Source organism: Triplophysa dalaica, chromosome 5 (genome assembly GCF_015846415.1).
Source record: "Triplophysa dalaica isolate WHDGS20190420 chromosome 5, ASM1584641v1, whole genome shotgun sequence".
NCBI classification, from domain to species: Eukaryota; Metazoa; Chordata; class Actinopteri; order Cypriniformes; family Nemacheilidae; genus Triplophysa; species Triplophysa dalaica.
Window position 1 is genome coordinate 20,394,050 of NC_079546.1, and position 22,495 is coordinate 20,416,544.

The 22,495-nt window shown below is 37.9% G+C and overlaps 1 protein-coding gene across 1 annotated transcript; it reads right to left on the reverse strand.

Annotated features, from left to right (window-relative positions):
- Positions 1-872: 872 nt before the first annotated feature.
- LOC130420415 (C-type mannose receptor 2-like) lies at positions 873-13,189 on the reverse strand. The gene is made up of 4 exons (XM_056747699.1): positions 13,153-13,189; positions 8,317-8,670; positions 1,357-1,698; positions 873-1,243 (listed from the first exon to the last, which is right to left on the reverse strand). The coding sequence occupies exons 1-4, from the start codon at positions 13,187-13,189 to the stop codon at positions 873-875; spliced, it is 1,104 nt and encodes a 367-aa protein (XP_056603677.1).
- Between the last annotated feature and the right edge of the window lie 9,306 nt (positions 13,190-22,495).

The following is a 22,495-nucleotide window of genomic DNA, read 5'->3' on the forward strand; positions in this document are numbered from 1 at the left end:
AGTTAAATATTTATTCATGTTACTAGAAAAACAAACACACTATTGTCTTTTTGGCCACATGGGGTCAGGGATTTACAGTTTTACTTCCTCCTTGAGATCAAACAGACTTTGATGATAAACTCTACTGAATAAAACAAATAAACATTTGATTGCTTTTAAAACTATACTCAATAAAAGCATTTTTAGAGTTTATTATGGTTTATTTTTTGACTACATAATATAATGTTCACTTTACTGAGTTGTTTCTGTTTCCACGGAGGCTTATTCTTTTTTTCTGAATTTATGTGTATAAAACCAAATTATTTCAGTTAATTCCAGTCTATTTTGCTAAATTTACGTAGACAGTATCTAGGCACTTTCATATCATATATAAACATAAAGAACTTAAAAAAAATGCAGATGAAGTTAAACGTTAGGAGTTTATTTGAACTGATGCAAATACATACAGAATAAAAGTCCCCTTCACCAGATTTCATTTCACATCCAGAACATTCTGTGTCAGAGATCAAGCAGACATTTATAAATATGAGAAAGTGATAAAATAACACAATGAGATGAAAGACCTAAAGCAGTAAACACACACATCACTATAATCTGTTATTAAACTCATGTCATCATCTTGACATCCACAAATAAATGTCAGTAATGTAAACACTGGTCCAGAGGCATTCATTTTTCCCTTTTTATTTGTCTCTTTATAAATCTTATATACACATTTAAATCTTAAAGATATTAGTTTAACATTTTGGTTTATTGATTATAAATGTTCTGTTTGTTGTGTTAAAAAACTGAGACTGGAAGTTCTTCTGCACCAGCGTTGTTTACATCATCTGAAGTGATCTACATCACAGAAAGTGACAGACACACATGATTTAATTTTCTTTATTTCTGGTGCAGATGAAGTTGAGTTCTTGAGATCGAGGAAGGCTGATCCACTTATGATCTCCTCCAGACTGAACCGCTCCAGCTCTGTGTTCACCGCTGCAGTGATTCAGTTGAATCTGAACCCATGGAGCCCAATTCTGATAGCAGACGACCTCTCCTCGTACCCAGATCCAGAGATTCATGAGACAGTAATAGTGTAACCCCAGCCACACCTCAGCAGTCCAGGCCTGATGAAGAACTTCAGTCACCATGAGCTGAATCTCCTGTGAATCAACTGAAACCAGATCCACATGATTCTCTCTGCAGTATCTCACAGCTTCAGTCCAGCTCAGATTCTTCTGGATCAATATCAGCTCAACTGAACACACAATAAACACAAACAACTGAACATGAGAACAAAACACAAACACTGAGACTGAACTGAGATCAGTTTCATCATGAAGAAACACACATTGACTTTTATCAACTTACCTTCATGACACACAAAAGTGTAAGAGTCACTGCAAGATATGTCATGCCATTTCCCCTCATGAGTCATTTTCGCCACTATACAATCTTCAGAACCACCTTGATTATCAGGTTGAACAGAGTCCCAGTATCTGAAGGCGGAGTCAGTGTTATCTGACCACTCCCACCAGTCTCTGAACAGACCAATCCAGACAGATGTGTAATGATCATTAATGATGTTGTGGATCAGTTGATTGTCAGTCTGGTTCCTCACACTGATCAGATCAGTATGATACTGTCTGCAGAAACTCTGAGCTTCACTCCATGTTGTATTAGAAGTATTAATGATGTATGATTTACTGCTGTCTGTTGAAGAAAATAAAGATTCAAGTCTCATGATTTTCATTCATTCTCATTACACTTACAGTTCAGATGTCAATCTACACAAACATATTTCTTCTATAAGTCTTGATAAATGCTTCACTTGTTCAGGTGCCAGAACAAAAAACACATGAAAGTGGGGGAGGGATGTCACAGGTTACAAACAGTGATGAAAACAGCACAGTACTTCCAGTGTATCATCAACACAAACTGACTCCATTTACAATAAAACAAACAATCACAACTAACCAACAAACACATTAATATAAGAGAACAAGAGTCAAGAGGTCCACTGAAGGAAACACTAAACACGATGAGGGTTTTTCTTCCTATTGTTCATGTTTTCTTCAGTAATTGTGAATGACTCAATCTCCACTTCATTATCTCATTGACTGAATCTGATTTGACTTATTCACTCGTTCATGTGTTCAATAGGGAGACATCTAAATCAGTGGTTCTCAACTCCAGTCCTCAGGGCCCACCATGACAGAATATTTTAGATGTCTCCCTATTGAACACATGAACAAGTTAATTTAGATAATGAAGTGATGATTAAGTCATTCATGATGAACACCTGCTGGTAACAAACACAATCGCTGAAGAAAACATCATCAATAAGAACAAATCCATAATAGTGTTTAGTTTTTCTTTTAGTGGGGCTCTTAACCTTGTACTCTGTACCAGATATGCGTTTTGTCTACCCAAACCTACAGATAGCTAACAGGTGTCAGAAAAAGTCAGACGCAGAAGTAAGGTTGAGAGCTTTTACTGTTATGTTCTTTCCTTTCTCTTTTTTTGTTAAACTGTAACATACAAAGATTACAAATGTCTTGTTATAGAATGTTCACAAACATACATGACTAAATTCACATTGATTACAGTGTTCTTTTAAACTCAACTTATGAATTACATATATATGCATGCATTCATATGAACACTAAAAATAACTTACAGGCAAAGCCATTCCAAGGCACAAACGTAAAGAGATAGAGCTTCTCTGCTAACCGCATGGAAAGAAACCGGAACTGTACGGTTACTTCCACTTTATACCTAATCTAAACAAAGGGAATGTTAACAAACCCCATAAACATTAGTCCTCTGTTGGCATAAGTAGAACAGTCTCTGATATAGGTCTGAGGAATGTTTTGATTATCCCATCTTTTGCAACTCTTAATTCAACCGTTCTCACTTTCCCATCACTGCTGGTGAAAATCTTAGTTACTAGAGCCATGGGCAATTCATTGCACTGGGCTTCCTTAAGAAGGACTACATTGCCCTCTCTTAGGTTTCTCCGTCCTCTTGTCATTTACTGCGACTTTGTAGCGTTGCAAGGTATTCTCACCTCCATCTGTTCCAGAAAGTGTTAGCAAGGTGCTGCACCCGTCTCCATTTTCTGTCCGTGGATATTGGTTTCCTTGAAGTCGCCTTGAGGTGTGAAGTGTGAATGATCCTTTTGTGTTAGAAGTATATTTGGAGTCAACAAGAAAGGTGAGTCTGGGTCTGTAGAATTAGGAACAAGAGGTCTTAAATTGACAATTCCTGTAACCTCTGCCATCAGAGTGGACAACATTTTGTCCGTCAACCAGGAAGGACTGATCTGCTGGAGCATGGAATCCAGTATGCACCTGGAGACTCCTATCATCCGCTCCCAGGCTCCTCCCATGTGGGATGCATGAGGTGGATTGAAGACCCATGAACAACCTTCACTACTCAGGTACCTCCTCACATTAGGTTGCTGAGAATCGGTTAACACAATTTCCAGCTCTTTGCAGGCTCCTATGAAATTGGTCCCGCAGTTCGAGCGAATTTGCTTCGCGGGCCCTTGCAGAGCAAAGAACCTTCTCAAGGCATTTATAAAAGTGGATGAATCCATGCAATCAATCACCTCAATGTGTATGGCACGAGTACTCATACAAGTGAAAAGAACAGCCCATCTTTTGTTTGTCAATCCAGTACCCTTCATTGCGGATAGCGGATACAGTGAACACACGACCCTGATGCTTGAATCGTTCATGGTAATACTTCACCAGTAGTTTTGCAGTGTGACTGTATCCTGGAATGATCAAAGGAAACTTCTCTTTGAGATCCAGAACTGCATTCTTAAGTCAACCTCCTATCCTAAGAAGGCCCCTACCATCTACTTACAGGTTCAGTTTTCTCAGGACACTGCCTCTGGGAATGTCGTTTCCCTTTGTAATGCAGGCAAGTTCCTCTTGGAAAGCTCTCTTTTGTTTGCTCTTGATAACGACTTCCGCTGCTTGTAACAACTCTTCCACAGTATGAGGTTTAGAACAACAGTGCCATGATCTGTTTACCAGAGCCTTAAACAGAACCAACACTGTAGCCTACTGGCTTAGTAAAGAACAACAGGTAGGCAAAATACCGGTTGCCACAAATAGCCATTGTTTGTTTTAATTGTGAGAAACAGAAATACTGTAATAAACAGAAACATTTTACATTCCTTATTTTGTTATAATGTTAAATAACAAAACAAAAACAATACTATCCAATAGTCAAAAATCATCTACAGGACAGATACCACCTCTTTCCATCCCTGCCTTTAGGAGATGTATCTCCATCTGCATTTTTTTCTGCTGCAATTGGGTAAGCATAATTTGTTCTTTACCCAGTTCAATTTGTACTTTTGCTCTTTCGGTTTCCCGTTTCAAAAGCAACTCATAACCGTCACCATCCTGGTTTGTAGCTGAGGATTGTTATTTGATGTATATATCATCAGTAAACATTCATTTTGTGATCATTCACTTAAAATAACCTCTCTGATGTTATTTGGTTCGAAAAATCACAACTGAATCCATCCTTCTTATGGGATCACGATTATCCTATTTTTTTATCAAATGATCCCAAACCGAGTTTAAAGTTTTGAAAAACTCAGAGGGCAGGTTTGATCTAGATCACATGTAAAATCGGATTACATGTTCTGATTTTATTTCGGAATCCCTCTTTTATTTTTGAAAAATCCATTTCCAAAATTTGATCCAATCTGCCATCCGAAATCCCAGTGGATCACTTTTGAAAAACTGGGCCCAGATGACTTATAAATCCGGGCGACATGTATGAGAGAAGCTTTAGCTCTGACTAACGATGTCCAAGAAGAGAATCTCTCGAAACGTTGACATTCAAGATGAGATTCATCAGTAGATAGGACCTTGACAAGAGGACGAACTTCTGCGTCCATTTCTGGTCCGAGGAGGTTGAATTATTTCTCTTCAAGTGGTGGATTCTGTAACCCAGTTAGTCGTGTTCAACAGTGCTGCTGAAACGGATCGAGTGGCATGGTCTATCAGGTTATGCTTTGTAGAGAGGTAGTGCCATTGTTAAGGGCTTGACACTTTGCGGATATGCTGCACTCTGTTTGCCACATATACGTAGATGCGCCTTGTTTGGTTATAAATGTATCCTAAGACAACTCTGCTATCCGTATAAAACTGCATCCAAAGGGAAATCCAGCTCATTCCTGATGGTCTCTGTTAGCTCTGCAGCTAGAAACGCTGCTCCTAATTCCAACCTGGGAATAGTATGAGCAGCTTGTGGAGCCAACTTTGCTTTCCCTAGGACAAACGTGACACGATCCTTCTTCATTGATTACACGCAGATATGCCACTGCTGCATGCTCTGACAGAGGCATCTGAGAAAATGTGAAGTTCCTTTCTCAGAGCTGTAGATAAGGTAGTATGGACATATGGTCTGGGAATCTCCAACTGTTTAAGATCATGCAGAGATTTCCTCCACGTATTCCTAGTTTCTTCCTTTTCTTCTGGGGGAGGAGAGTCACAGTCAAGAGCCTCGTCTGAAAGTTCCCGTAAAAAGAATTTCCCTTCAATGATGATAGGGGCAACGAAACCAAGTGGGTCGAAGAGGCTATTGACAGTAGCGAGTATTCCTCTACGAATAAAGGGTTTCTTGATGTTGGTAGCATAAAAGGTGAATATGTCTCTCTTCACATCCCAACTAAGTCCGATACTACGTTGGATGGGCGTAGGGTCAGCCTCCAAGTTGAGATCCTTGAGTCCCTTAGCATGATCTTCAATTGGGAAGGCGTCCATTACTTCCCTGGTATTAAAAGCAAACTTGTGCATTCTCAAATTTGAAATAGCTAGCTTCTCCTTCGTATGTGTCAACAGGTCGATTGCTTCCGCTGCTGTAGACGTTGAAAAGAGTCCATCGTCGACATAGAATTCTCTCTCTACGAAGTGCTTGGCGTCTGCTCCAAACTCCTCTTCACCGTAAGCCACTGCTTGTCGGAGACCATGAATGGCTACAGCAGGAGATGGACTATTTCTGAACACGTGTACCTTCATGCGGTATTCGAAGATCGCTTGGCTGGTGTCATTTTCCTTGAACCAGAGGAAACGAAGGAAATCTTCCTTTTTCACGATGAAGCTGTGAAACGTTAGTGCCACCAACTCCTTTGAGACGAGGACAACTCTGATCTGACCAGGCTTCTGTGGGTGGTACACACCAAAGGTAGGTAAACAAAAGCATTCCTGACCTTCTCAAAGAGGAGGGGCTGCCTCAGCATGATCACGATCAAAGATGTTCTGCATGATGGTAGTTAAATCTGACTTCATCTCAGGTTTTCTCTCCAGTGAGCGCAGCAGTTTTATTTGGGAGTCGCTGACGAGGTCTCCTGAATGGAAGTGGTGCGACCCAGCTGTTGCTCTCGTCCATAAACATCTCTCTTTCCATGATGTCTACAAAGTGCCTGTCTTCAATAGACAATCCAACTTTGTCATCATCCTTCGACTTCTCAAAGATGGTGTCTCCAATACCGTAGTCATCAAAGATGAGGTTGTCACATGAATTGATGTAGCCACTTAGAAATTAGCTCACAGTTATCGATATATTCTGTAGTTACACCAAACTTCAAAAAGGTGGTGCTAAAAAACCATAAACAAATCTTTGACATGACACCGTGACACAGCCAAACAAAAGATACAATAATTCGGCCCTCTTCCTGCTAGTGGTAAGTGCAGTGGGAGACTTTTTAGCTAAAAGTAGGTTTTTAATATTACAAAAAAAAGTGTTACCAGAATCATTCAGACATCTAGAATCTGTTAATGACAAGCTTCACGCTCCAATGCATTGTGGGTAACAGCATAGGACCGAACTCATCCATGACTCCCCGCATGCATGCGATGAAGAAAAGATACAACTCAACTTTACTTTTGTCACCACTGTTGATGTCTGGAAGATTCAGTAAAACGTTTTAATCTCTTAGATTTCTGAAGCGTTCTTAAAAAACTGTTATATCACAGATACAAATAAGGGGGATTTAAGTCTGACAAAAGTCGAGACACACCAAAAATCAACCAACATTTGTTACCAACACCAGGACAAAATAATTTAGTCTTTTGTCAGGCTCTTATAAATCTGCTTCAGAAACACACTATTTCAACTAGCAAAAAAATGTAACACTATACATCAAGGGAAAGAGCCACACCAGAGGAAACACTCAACACTATTATGGTTTTTATTCTTATTGTTAATGGTTTCTTTAGTGATTGTGTTTGTTACCAGCAGGTGTCCATCATTTATGATCAATTATCACTACATTATCTCATTCACTTGTTCATGTGTTCAATAGGGAGACGTCTAAATCATTCTGTGCGGGGAGGTCCGAGGACTGGAGTTAAAACCCCAGACTTAAACTAAGACTACACTTAAAAGTCTACTTTCATAAAGTTAGAAGAGGTCAGTTTAGTCCCCAGCAGTATTAAAATAATACACATACAGGTTCACTACTAGCAGACTGTTAATTATATACTTACTAAATAAATAAATAACACTTAAAATGCACTTAAACTTTACACTGTAAAGTGTTTTATAAGGTTTGGTGTCAGTTGGGTGTAAAACTCACTTGGTGGTGCTTCAACACACTCATAAGACACATTCAGGTTTTTGTGAGTTCCAGGACAAGGATCAGTGAAAACTGCATTGTTCACAACCATAGAACAATTAGTTTCTCCATCACATCTGTGATAATAAATACAAAAAACAGAAAAAATATATAAAGATGATGTGATAATATCTGATAGCTCTTTAATAATGTTTCTGTTCTCACCGAGTGGCCACCGCACTTAGAGATGTGTTCAGACTGCACTGAACATTTGAGATCTGGTTATCTGGTCTTCCAGTAGAGCAGGTCTGTCGGTTTGTATGCCCATAATTGGCTGAAAGGACTTTAATAGTTCCCTGATCTGTTGATAAAAAGTCACATTACAGACAATTGTGTTTGACAAATCTTTATTTTCTCATCATGTTATGTGGCCTTTAAATCAGTGAACATGTAAATGATGAAACTCAGAGAACTCACCACAGCTGAGAAGGAAAGTCTGTGATTGACAGATAATGAAATCCTTTGAAACACCTGAAGTCAGAGATGAGAAGTGAATCAGATGTAATGATGCTACTGTGTTACATTGACTGTCTTTGTGTATTTGTTTAAATCAGAAGTGTCCAATCCTGTAGAGTTCAGCTCCAACCTGTTCATCTGACCCACATGTGTTCTGTTTCTTAACTGTGATGTTTATTATTGTTGTCTTATGATCATGTTTTGTGAAGTGAAGGTTTGCTGTCACTCACCATTGTAGCAGATGAATCCCAGCTTATCGTTACACTTCTGCTGATGCCATTTTCCATTTCTCATAACAGCACAATTATTTGTATCATTTGATGGTTCAGTTTCCCAGTTCAGATATTTCACAGGATCACCCAGAGACCACCTCCATTTATAAACATCTGTTCTCTTCAGTCCAATCCAGACATACATCGGTTTGTTATTCACAGTCTTCTTCAGCTCGTTCATGTCATTGATGTTGTTGACTGTGGCCAGATCTGTGTATTTCTCTCTGCAGTATCTCTGAGCTTCAGTCCAGGTCTTATTAATGTTTATATAGTGATAGCGGCGCTGAATGCCTTCAGATAATGAACAGAGAGCTGAAAGAGAGAGTTTTTACACATTCACTCAGAGCTGATCTAAGCAGGAGTGTGCTGACACCACACAATCATCATTTACTGACACAGAGTTTGTATTGAAGAAGAAGATTCTGACAGATTTTAGTCTGTTAGTGTCTCACAGAGATGAGCGCTTGAGTCGGCGATTCAGAATCAAATCACATTTTATAACTCGTCAGACTTGCACAATAAAAATGTTGGAGAAAACAAGAAAATAAGTCAATCTCATGCAGTAAGATAAGATAAATGATTGCAGGCTCAATGATTACTGATTACTTATTTACCCAATTTAAATTTGTGCAAAATATTCTGATCTGTTAGATTTCAATCTCTAATCTATTCAATTCTATTTTAATCTATATTCCACCATCAGCAATAGTAACTCTGCATCATACACTTCCCAGTCAACACGTGAGGTCACGCGATGATCACAGTGATGTCACACCATTCTCATACTGTGTCAGTGTGAGTAATATGTGAGCTCAATGTGAATTTATTTTGTTTAGTCACTATTATGGTGAAGAGTGTTTGCTTTTGCTGCATTCTTCACCCTTAACTTTTAGATAATAGATTTACTTTGCCTGCTGACATTGCAGCTTTGTGAATCACTTGTATGGCGAGGACAAAACTGCAGTGCAACCACTCCGAGAATACTGTCCAGTGATAATGATCCACTGATCTCATGTTTAATTTAAATTTTTAGTCTTTATCATTTTTACATATTTTAAAGTTTTGAGGATGAGCAGTGTAAAGCAGACGAGACTTTTGGAAGGATTTCTTAAAAGCAGTCGGGCAACGATGTGTCATGCATTCTGACTTCTTTACAATGTTAAACGTGCTGTCTTCTCATGCTTAACGTGGTCAACTTGTCAAAATACAAGTTGGCGTATTACGCTGCATTTCTGTGCTCGATACACTGCCCCAGCGATCGTACGGTTTCTGAAAGCTTTTTTCGAACATATAAAACGGAGTGAACTGATGTCTGTGTTTTGTTGACAATGGGTGCGCACATGCTTTAGTTCAGCCTACCCCTCTCCCTGACACGCGTCGTGTGTTTTCAGAAACAATCGTAAAGCTGTATCTATCTTTTATAAATGTGATCAAACTAAATAGTCTTTAAAGATACGAAGTATGCAATACTACTCTATAAGTACTCAAGATTAATATGAGATTGGCAGAAACCCGTGTGTTAGAGCCGCTTTAACTTTGCTATAAAGTCTGAAGAGAGCTTTGAGAAACACACATAGAATCAAGAATCAGCATATTAAACTCAATGACGGTGACAAACAGCAGAATGAAAACTTCATGCTGCAGTGCATGCTGGGTCACATCATAGAAACTCATTCATGACTCCCAGCATGCATTGCAGCATGAAGCTTCTCAGTTGATTCTTACCAATGTTGAGGTTCATACACTGAGTCTATTATATAATAGTTTTAATTTCTAATAAAACTCAGAAATAAATCCTTCCAAATTTCTCATTTGCCCAACAGTGCTCAGCCTCAAGCTTGTAAATATGTAAAAATGATAACCAGACTAAAATATCTACATGAGATCAGTATTGTCAATGCTGGTACATTACAGTCTTTGCCATAAAAGTTGTGATTCATAAAGCGGCAATGACAACAGGCAAAGTAAAACTAGTAGCTAAAAGTTAAGGGGGAAGAGTCCAGCATCACCATAATGGCGTCTAATAAAAATGAATTCACATATAACTCACACTGTAACAATGTCAGAGTGGAGTGACATCACTGTGATCATCGCGTTACCTCATGTGTTGACTGGGGGGTCAAATATAAACATTTCCAGGTTAATTTAACCCAGTTTCTGATCCAACAATGAGTTAAATTAACCACTCATTTTTTTGTGATATTTCTTTTTGTGGTGTGGTAGAACAGACCCTAATCATAGAAGTCAATGATGTATATTTGTATTGACATAAACAGATGTTTTGAAGAAGGTTGATTTGGGCTTATTTGCTTTTTCTAGTAAGTGTTGAATAGTAAAACTTCTATTTTTTCATGATTGTTTAAATCGGGGCTCCGCAACTCTGGACCTCTTGATCCAATTTCCTGCAGAGTTTAGCTAAACAAACTCATCAAGATCTTCAGGATTACTTACAAACTTGCAGGTAACACTGATAGCAAGAAAACTGTTGAAAACCATTGAATCAATGATAAAAACTGAATCAATAACATTTTATATTGAAAAAAATAAATGAAGAAAAAATCCAGTGGGATCAAGTGATGATGGTTATTTCTTAGATGTGATGTCATCAATGTGAAATCACTTAACAACTGCTCTTAAAGGGACAATTCTGTTATTATTTACTCACCCCCAGATTACTCTAAACCTTACATTTCTTTGTTCTGCTAAATACAAAGGAAGATAGTTGGAAGAATGTCAGCAAATGGGGAAGGAGATCTGGGGTGCGTCTCCCAAAAGCTCTGTCGTTTCAGTATAGTTCGATGATTCAAATGTTTTCTGAAACAATCGTTCCGACGACCAATCGCAAGCAGCATCGTAAAGTTGTGTGGGTGGAACTACTGGTCTACAGCTGTGGTTAGAAGCTTAGATCCTTCATTATGACATGTAGACTTACATGCATCAAGCTTTTAATTAAAGCAAGCAAGCAACATGCAGTACATTCTATATCCATCAATCGAAATATATACAAAGTCAATTTGACATCTTTTAGTTTGTTAAGAAAAAAGCACTTTTTTTAAGTGTGCTTGATCCTGCGTGCTCTAGGACCCTGGGGAATCCCTGGGCGGAGTGACATAGGAGAAAACTTATGAATGAATGAAATATCGTGAAATAAAACAAGAGATAACAAAAATAAGATAACAAAAGTGCTGTTACAGCAATAATTTGACATTAATTCGATCTGAATGTATTTATTAGTAGACGTCATTACTCCAACACATGTGTGACGTCATCAACTAGATTACTGAACCAACTTGATTCAAACGATTGATCTTCGACAGAATTACTATGGTTTGGGAAACAGTCGTAACTAGATTGATCATTTCCTACTATTATGGCGAACCGCAAGTATTACTGAAGAGACATTCACAAAGGTACTGTACCTTTAAGGGAGTGAGGAGTTAGTTTAGTTGTGGTGTTCCGGTTGTTGATGTGCTGGGTTGTTTAGACCTCACTTGCTGTTCAGAATGTGATTTATTAAAGTGTAGCGTAAAGCTGTCTCAACGCATCTACGTATCTTGTCTAATAATATTATTAATAAATAATATTATCTGATTAACATAATATTTAAGATATATAACGGTTTCATGATCAAATATGGTGATTATCTCTGAATTGGAAATTAATATGATGTTTACCATCTGAATCTAACCATGTCATGTAAACAAATGGACACGTCACCCAGATGTTTACTATCATGTTCATTTAATGTGCGGTGGGGGGGGGATGGGTTGGGTGGCGCAGCAAGCACTTCAGTTGATCTGTTGATCTGAATTATTTTGATGATTGTCAGCATTGATGAGGTTTATATGATGACTGTTGATGTCTACGTGTGTCAACAAAGTGTCCTGTTTATTTTACTAAAGTAATTTTAAATGAATGAACTGGAACCGGGGGGCACGGTGGCTTAGTGGTTAGCACGTTCGCCTCACACCTACAGGGTTGGGGGCTCGATTCCCGCTTCCGACTTGTGTGTGTGTGGAGTTTGCATGTTCTCCCCGTGCCTCGGGGGTTTCCTCCGGGTACTCCGGTTTCCTCCCCTGGTCCAAAGACATGCATGGTAGGTTGATTGGCATCTCTGGAAAAATTGTCTGTAGGGTGTGAGTGCGTGAGTGAATGAGTGAGTGTGTGTGCCCTGCGATGGGTTGGCACTCCATCCAGGGTGTATCCTGCCTTGATGCCCAAAGACTCCTGAGATAGGCGCAGGCTCCCCGTGACCCGAGGTAGTTCGGATAAGCGGTAGAAAACGGATGAACTGGAACCTTTTTATTAGTTATGAAAGCAAAGCAGTTTCTTATTATATATTTATTATTAACTAATATTTTATCACTAAATTGTGTTCTCATTCTCACATTTTTTTGTAATTTCTAAATTCATGATTCATGATTACAAAATCATCACCATCATATGATCCCACTGGATCCTAGTTCTCTTTTCCACAACAAACGTATTTCAATATACATGGATCGCCAATGAACACCTAATATTAAAACACTGATCACTATAATGATGGTTTGTGGAAATCTCAACATTTTATCAACAATAATATTGAGTGCAAAAGTGATATTGATTCAATGCCGTTAACATTGACAAATCAATTTTTTTATCATTGATTCAATGGTTGCTTGCTGTAATAAGTACTTATTACAGAATGCCTCTTTTTCTTCAATAGAACAGTTATTAATAGACAGACGGATAACTCTGGTGTCAATTCTCCTGACATTTAAATCAAACATAAAAGCAGAAACACAAACTCACCAATGACAAGAAGACTGAAATATAGAATCTGAGCCATTTCTGAGGAAGAAACACATTGAAAAGCTCAAATGTTAAACTTCTGTTTGTTCACAAGTTTGGTGTCAGAAACAAAATAAATTGCCAAATTTGAAATCAAATCATTCTGTGAGTATGACATAAAAGTTTAAATCTATAAATGTCAATGAAGTTAAAAGTCAACATTTCCATCACTTAGTGTATTTCTACAGAAAGTCAGTTTCTTGATAAAGTTTCATTAGAAGTTATTTTTAGATACAATGTTTATAAAAGAGAGTCATATCAAAAGGATAATATTAATAGAAATGAGAATGTAAATAGTTCTTACTTTTCATCTCTTGTGTGTTTCTCTCCTGAATCTGCTGCTGTTTCTCTCTCTCTGTGTGTTTATATGTCATTATATTACATCTGATCTTCAGCAACTCACATCATTTGGGTTTTCTGTAGGAAGTCTCGTTTCAAATTTCATTTCCTTCTTATTTGTATATTTTCCACCAGTCTTACTGTCGTCATAATAAACAGAACCTAAAATGCGGCGTTTATATGGTTATTCCTGTTGCAAATATTCACATATACATCTATTAAAATGTGTAAAATATGTTCTGTTTGAGTGTGTTTTGTTGAAATCTTTGTTCATATAAGTAATGTGAGACTTTATTTTGTATTCATTTGAATCCTGAAAAATAATGTATAAAAAGTACACTTTGTGCCTAAGTGTTGGTTTCAAAATGAACAGATATTAATTATGTAGATATAATGAAAACTAAATTAATATTTGATCTAGTAAAATAGAAAGCACTATGCAAATAACTACAAAACAAATCTAGGTTATTTATTTTCTAGCGTTTTCAGATATTGTACTTAGTACATAATACAAAAACTTTCAGTAGCACGATCTGCACTAAACCATTTATGGTTTCGGCCTGAGACTGGCGGTCTGGATCGTGTTTTAAAATGTGTGGCTGCGGGTCTGCTGTTGGATATTGTAGAAAGGTTCAATAACAGGAAGAAATGAGACAGGAACCGGAAGACATTTAAATATAGTTTTAATAAAAATAATAACAGCCGGCAAACAAAACAAACCACAACAAAAAAATACTGAAGTAAAATGTTATCAGCCACCTCACGGTTGACTGCCGAACACAAGAACATACAAACAAACATAAAACATGTTCAGGCCCGGTCCTCTCTCATCGACGGTCCGGTCGCTCGTTCTCTTATACTCCCGATCTCCTTCATGATACAAGACCAGCGCACAGCCAGCGCTCATTAACAATTACTCAACGGTCTCGAACCACGGTCTCGCCCCGCCTACTCCCCTACAAATATATCTCACATTTCCTCTGAAATAAGTGACTTGTGTGAGTCATTTAGTCTGGTCAGAGTATCTTTATCTTAGCTAGCGCTTCGGCTTGGGCTGGCTCTTATAGTGGTTAACCGTGCAATACAATTCATTTTGGTTACATGTGTCACATTTATGTCTGTTTCCCTGTTTAGTTTTCTCCGTTTTTACCCATTGACTATATTTTGCCACGATCCCTTACCTGTACTTTGTTGTTGCACCTGCACCTGATGATCATTCATCATGGACACTATTTATACCCTGTGTGAAATTTGCACACTGTGGATGAAATCTTGAAAAAAGATTTACAGTATGTGTCACGGGGTCCATGCAGGGAAGAAGTGTCCAGGCTTATGGTGAGGGTCTCTCAGCGCATGATTCAATGGAGCTAAATGAGACTCGATCCCATTGGCGATAGCCTCGCTCACACATAGGCGAGGGCTCATTATCAACCGGATAAGATGGATAAACTCCCTTACGGGTCTGTCCCTGAACTCTGGCGACAGACACCGAAGGGAGACCTCATCAAACCTCATTACAATACACGCGTTGATAGATTGGTCATCCACACACGACTCAGTAAAATGAACTCCTCCACATATTTCTCTGGAGAAATGTTGAGCTGCAGGTAATCCATAATTTCTTTAAGGTCCAGTATTCTGTCACAGGGTCCGTGCAGGGAAGACAAAGACGGCATAGTACACAAAAGGGTGGTCTTTAATGGACCGGGAACACAGGAGATACAAGACACCATGAAACATTAACAATACTGGACAAGTAATACAATCAAGGGGAGAACTTAAATAGAACAGATAACAAGGGATAAACAGGTGCAAGGGATGAACTAAATGAGGCACAGGTGAAAACAGGCAAGAGACAAATGAACTAATAAAAGACATCAGACACTAACCAAAACAGAAAACAACCGTGACAGTATGAGCCCGCTAAATCACACAATATTATCACAGGACCTCAGTGTTCATCAGAATATGGCAGGTCATTTGTGGGGGAATTTTAACTTACATATTACAGACATGGCCGATGCAACTGAAAACTATTAAATGGGGACTTGTAATTTTATGTTAGACAAATATAAAAAAAATTGACTTTACTAATCTTTTGACTTTACTAATATAGTGGCAATATTTCCCAGCAACCCAGAAAACGTTAAAATAAGAACCCAGTAAGTTTGTTTTGGTGTGCCTTTCCCTGCAAGCATGTGAGAAATCGAGCCGTTCAGATTTCGCTCTGGTTGTGATGTCAAGGAAACATTAAAATAAACTAAAACTTTAAAGTTTATTGTCATGAAAGGCGGCTTTAAACGAAATGTCGGATAATACAAATAAATTACATTTTATTAATTGAATACGTTTAATGTAGAGAAACTAATTATAATGCAATATTGTTCCCTCTAAAATGACTTTTAAATGTTGTTAAAGGATTTGTTATATAGAGACAATTTACCCCATCTCTTGGTTTAGGGGCTGTGTCCACCGAGGTGTTTCTACCGGCGTATGATGTGTTTTCTCAATGATTTTCAATACGTGTTATACGTGTAAAGGCAGTTAACAGCCGTATGAACGTTTCTTGAGATCAGACACATCTTTGTAGCACTTCTCAGAGCGCGTGTGATCTGACAGCTGAACGTTCCAGAAGCACGACAGCTGATGGACCAGGAAGGGATTCTGTTTGATGACAGTGTTGAAGATGTCCTGCAGACACAATATTATTTTATTGGACATAACAGTCCTACATACATACATACAGAAATATATACCAACAACATCGTTTTCTTTTCCCAACATACCTTAAAGGGACAGTTCACCTCTGTCATCATTTACTCCCCCTCACACAGTTCCAAACCTCATTCATTTTTATCCTGATGAACACAAAGGAAGATATTTGGTAGAATGTCGGTCACCAAACAGATCTCATCCCCCATTTACTCTCATAGTATTTATTTTCGCTACTATGGCAGTAAATGGGGGATGAGATCTGTTTGGTTACTGACATTCTTTCAAATATCTTTTCATTTCACAAGACATTTATTCAGATTTGGAACATCATAAGAGCGAGTAGATCATGACAGAATATTTATTTTTGGTGAACTATCCCTTTAACTTTAAACATCTAATAAAGATTCAGAGTCAAACCTATTTCTCCTTCATCCTCACAAGCTGTATTTACTGTTAGTGATACTTGCTGTCATAGTTTTTTTGAACCGTCAACACTAGTTTGCATATTATTTAAATAGAGTGATAGGAAATGTAGGAACGGGAAGAGGAACAGAGATTAAAGATAAAGTGTTTACCCGATCAGCGAGTGATGTGGACAACATGCTCATGAGCTCTCGCTCCGCTGTCAGTCTCCACATCTGCTCCCACTTCAGTTTCCTCAAACGATCCAACAACAACAGAATCACACCTGTAACACACAACACAACACAACACAACAACAGAATCACACCTGTTACACACAACACAAAAACAGAATCACACCTGTAACACACAACACAAAAACAGAATCACACCTGTAACACACAACACAAAAACAGAATCACACCTGTAACACACAACACGAAAACAGAATCACACCTGTAACACACAACACAACACACGCACCATCAATCCCGTCATTCTCTTGATTTTAGACATTTATTTATCACTATGATTTTCCGTTGTTGACATGGTTTTATTCAGTTAATATTAAATAAATATAATATATTTATATTATTTTCACAGACTGTTCTTTATTTTATGTAGAAAACAGTGAATTACAAAAATAACTCCAGCTAGGTTTTCACAGACTGGGTCACATTATTAACATTATTTAGCAATTAATCTGAATATTGTTGATAATAATCACTCTGTCATTAGCATGTCTGCTACAGGAGAGACTTGGGGTATGAAGAACTGTCTGACTGAGCTTTGATTTATGTGAGTCTCTGTCAATGAGGAATGTTGCTCTCCAGAGGCATGCTGTCACACGTCAGGGGAATACCTGGAGACGCATCTGCCATTGTTTTAAATTACTCCCCCCCCCTTCTCACTGGACAGTTAAACAAACCAATCAAACTAACGATTACATCAAGTATTACCCAATCAAGAGGAAGCATCTTCATTAAATGTGTGTGAGATGATTTGCATGAGACGCCGCTTTAAAACAATTATAAAAAATATGGGACAGAACCCATGACCTGTGCGCTGCTTACACCTTGTGCTTCCAATAACAGGAACGCTAAAAAACATAAAAAAAATAAGTTTTCATGAACTGTACCTAAAAAGCAAATGTACAGAATAACATTTAAGGGCTGTTGAAGTGCATCTCTGGTCAGGGTCATTTTTGTTGCCTAAAACTAAAACTATTAAAATATATCTTTTAACCAAAATCAAATAAATGCCTAAATATAAAAAAACTACACGTTACAGACCAACATTATAAATATACACTTACACCGTGTCTACACCAGATGTGACGGAATATAGCGATACGGCAAAACCTACATGTTCTAGTTACGCATGTTTTTTTATGTTGTGCTGAAATATAAAAATAAACCTAAAGACCACTTATGAAAACGTAAGCCACGAGGGTCTTAAAGCACATCCTGTTCCTGTTTTTAACACTACACAAACGTTTGAACAATATACAACCAATAGACCATTTATAACCAAATCAAAATGTTTAACAAATATCTTCAAGATTTATTCATAGAATATTTATCAAGATTGAATAATAAATAAAAATGAAACTGGACGTGCTTCTGGACCAGTATTTACATCTTACGAAGTGGTCTGAAGCACCAATACTAAATTCTTCCACAGATACTGACAGGCGATTATTTACAGTGATATCAGCCGATACTGATTCTGAAGATTAATTTAATATTTCTTAAATTTGTTTTATTAATTCATATAATGACTATTAATATTGAACATTGAACTGGAGATGTTTCTTTAGATGTTTTATATACATAGAACAAATTCTTAGCATGTTCGTGTCCTCTTTTGAATGACAGGATATATATCGGCCCTGATCATCAGCTGTTTATAAACTATTAGCCGATAGTGTGAAAAAACTTCTTTCATAGGATATATTGTTCAATATAAAAATCAATATAAAAAAATGACGAATTCATTAAATTAAACTGCTTAAACAGCGCCGGGATGATATATCATGTATATGCTCAGTTTCTCAATGTATTAGGGTTAAATGCCGCCACATCTGAAAGCCAGAGGGCGCTCTCGTGCAGAAACTCTAAATATGGGACACAGAAGAAGAACCATTTACGAGTTGCTCCAGGAAATGCCAATGGTCATATAGTTTGTGGCAATTTCACCCTTTGTCAAACACATGTAGTCTGTTGATCAACTCCAGCTTCTGAAAGACTTCCAGAAAGAAGGCAAACTTCTCCTCTACCTCGATGCAACTGGAACTGTTGTGGCCAAACCTAAAGACTGCAAAAGTGTACTGTATTATGCACTTTGGTGTCCAGTTATATCCACTTCAGAAACATTAGTTGTTGCTGTAGCAGAGATGCTCTCTTCTGACCAGAGCACACCTACAATACAGCACTGGCTTACTTGTCTGTCACGTGAAGATTGTAAAATGTTCAGACAGCACCTCCATCCTCAAAAGGTTGAGACAGACTCGTTCACTGTTGTGCACATATGTGCAGCACACATGGTAAAAATACTGTCCTGTATGGTGTCTAAAGTAAAATGTGGAAAGCCAACAAAGGACCTCTTCCTTTACTCCATGGCACTGCTGCAGAATACCTCAACACTGGATGAGATAAAAGCTCTTCTAACCGACATTGGAACAGTTTTTACTGAGGCCACACATACAAACTGCCAGGAGAGTATAAATAACCTGAAGACTGCAATTGAAAATCAGTCTTTTATTGCCGAACTGAAATAACACCAACAGAAGAAGCAGACCTTACAGGCACAACCCCGAAAACAATCAGGCATGACTCCCCTTTTGTGAGATGCTTTGAAGATGTACTCTCAGGTACAACAAGAAAGAGACAGACAAGGAAGAGCTCCCCCCAATCCTTACTATTGCCCTGGTTTGATCGACATAGTCAGTCAATACTTGGAAACTCTGCCACTTTGGACCGGAATTATGTTACACCAGTGTAAGGCTGGTGCCAAGGTGTCCACACCAAAAGGGCACCATATCCCGGGAAACACAGAACTTCATCCAATACAATGATCTCCCCACAGAGTTTGCATCTCCATCTCAGACAGCATGTAACAATGAATGATGATTACCAACTCACACCTTTACATCTGTTCTCTTCTCCCCCTCTCATCTCTCTCCAACTGAACTCAGAGCAATTCAAAGCTCACCCATGAACTGGATTTGACAAAAACCATATCTTATATGAACAAAGTATCTTCATATCCATATTTGGTATCATTTGAAATGTCTCAGTGCGATTGGTACCATGGTCTCATATCCACAACAGTAGAGCAGATCATAACATAGATTTGAGGGTTTAAAGATATTCTGCTCACTGTTGAGGTTGTGTCTTCATGCAAATGCCCTTTTCTGGCCTGATCAGATCCAGGACAGAGTCCTTTACAATGTAAATTGTTGTTGTATGGAGGAAGGGTATTCTGGTCTGGGTATTTAAGTGAAGGTATGCGTCTTAGACTCGTAGACTTTGAGGATTTGATGTTTTGTTTTCGTATTCTCTGAATTGAATTGAATTGTAACATTTACTTGACTAATAAATTGTCATGTTTGAAATTGTTCTGCAGTATTCTGAATTTATAAACACATTCTCATGTTATGTATTCAGTATAAGAATTATATTGTATCCTGTTACATCCTTGTTACACAAATCCCTGCTCAGGTCAGTAACGGACTAGAATCCTGTCTAGGTGGCACAGGCACACCAGCTGAGGATTTAAGAGATCCGGCTAACAACTTGGCATTAGTTTAAGTGTACTTAGATCTGAGAGGCTGTTAATGTGATTTTCCGTTTAGAACAACACAAGGGTCGTCTGGTCAATCTAAATAGGGTAAGTGTCACACTCTGATTACAGTAATATTATTCCAGTGTACATGGGAAACCATGGCATGATTATATAAAGCTGACATTAGAGAAGGTAAGATTGGTTTATCTATCGCTGTGGAGTGGTCATGACCTCTGGATGAGAATAATTGTTGCTTGTGATAAGGTGTAAATAATCTAGGCTGACCAAAAAAGGTGCGTTTAGCAGTGAGTTGCAGGCGGCAGCCACCTTAATGCATGACAATTAGATTTCATCAATGGGCAGAACAAATACAGGGTAGTACAAATACAGTAACTGCAAGAAAATACACTTTTATCAAAAACTATTTTAAGACAGACTGTATTATACAGGATGTTATTTAGAATAGAACTTATATCCTTATATATGTAACCGACTCTACTCACAAACTGGCGTCCCTTTAGAGGCTGAAGCCAATGACTGATAGCATCTGTCAGCGGTTACAGTAGGACCAGTTACATATGAAATGTTGGCCATTAAATTGCTATATTTATCAATTGTGTTGTGCACAGAAATAGAAAGGCATGTCCGTGTAGAAGGACTTACACATCCAGGAAGTTCATTCATTGAGTACACTGTAAAAAGTAATACCTAGATCTAACTTATAAAAATTGAGGCAAGTGGCTGCATTGGACTTTTTAAGTTGAATCAACTTGTAGCCTTTTTTAAGTATAATAAACACTTTAATATTACTTAATACAAACGCAACAAAATCAAGTTGTGCTAACCCAGATAGCAAATTTTTGCGGCCCAAATCTGGCCCACACTTTACTCCCCATACTTTACTCATCTGGCCCACATATGGCGTGGAATGATGGCCCTTGTGCGGTCCGCTCCAGATTTGGGCCACAGGCATGCCAAAGCTATGCCACATTTCAAACATCAAAACAAATAAAGCAGAACTGAACCAAATATAAACAACAGTTCATTTCAATTCTGGCCCAGATTTATCCCAAAACCAACACCTTTCTGTGCTCCAGTTTGACAGAATTTGTATTGAGTTTCATTATTATTATAGTGATGATTGATTTATTAGTGATGAACATCTGCTGTTAACAAACAGCGTCACTGCTGAAAAGTATTTACCCATAGAAACATAACAACTACAACCTGAAATACAGCCTGGAATACAACCCAGCTAACAAAAATGTGTTATAAGAACGTTCCTTAGAGGTTTTTCACATGTTTGAATACGTAATAAAATGTTTTAAGCGTTTTAAGAAAGTTACCGTCATGGTGATCAGTGTTTCCTTGAGTTGGGATCTTGACCCCTGAGCAAATGTATGTTTGAACTGCTGAAAGTGCTCATAAAGTGCACTTGTCACGGCAGAGCAAATATGAACCTAAACAAATGGTATTGGTAAAACCTCTGTGATGTTATAGCTTGATTCAGTACTCATTTAGGTTGAGTGCTATGCTAGAGATCCTGAAAGGACATTGTAAAATTGTTTTTAGATATCTAGAAAGATTTGTGAAAAACGGATGTATTTTTATCAAACAACATTTTAGAATCACACAGATATCAAGAATCAATGTATGAATCTCAGCAATGGTGAGAAACAACCAACTAACTCAGATTAGCGGATCAACCGCAATGCATGCTGGGAATTATTAATTAGTTTTGTGCTATGATGTTACCCAGCATGCATCGCAGCATGAAGTTTTCTTTTGTTTATTCTCACCATTGTTGAGATTCATAAACTGATTCTTCATGTCTGTGTGTTTAAATTCTGAGTATTTTCTTTTTTCAAAAAAGCTTTTGAGACTGAAAAATGTAATCAAACTCCCAGATGTTTTAATGTAATTTCAAGATCAGCAGGACAGTAATTTATTTAAATGTAAACATGGTAGATATCTCACTGACCACCAACCAACACCATTACTCAGAGCATCATTTCAATTTCTTTGAAAAATGTACTTAAAAGTACATCTATGTTCAAAAGTA

Coding starts and splice junctions, on each gene's coding strand:
- LOC130420415 (XM_056747699.1), bottom strand. CDS start 13,189: ATGGCTCAGATTCTATATTTCAGTCTTCTTGTCATTG. Junction 8,671..13,152: donor TTTCAGTCTTCTTGTCATTG/GTGAGTTTGTGT, acceptor TCTCTCTTTCAG/CTCTCTGTTCATTATCTGAA. Junction 1,244..1,356: donor CACTTTTGTGTGTCATGAAG/GTAAGTTGATAA, acceptor TTGTGTGTTCAG/TTGAGCTGATATTGATCCAG.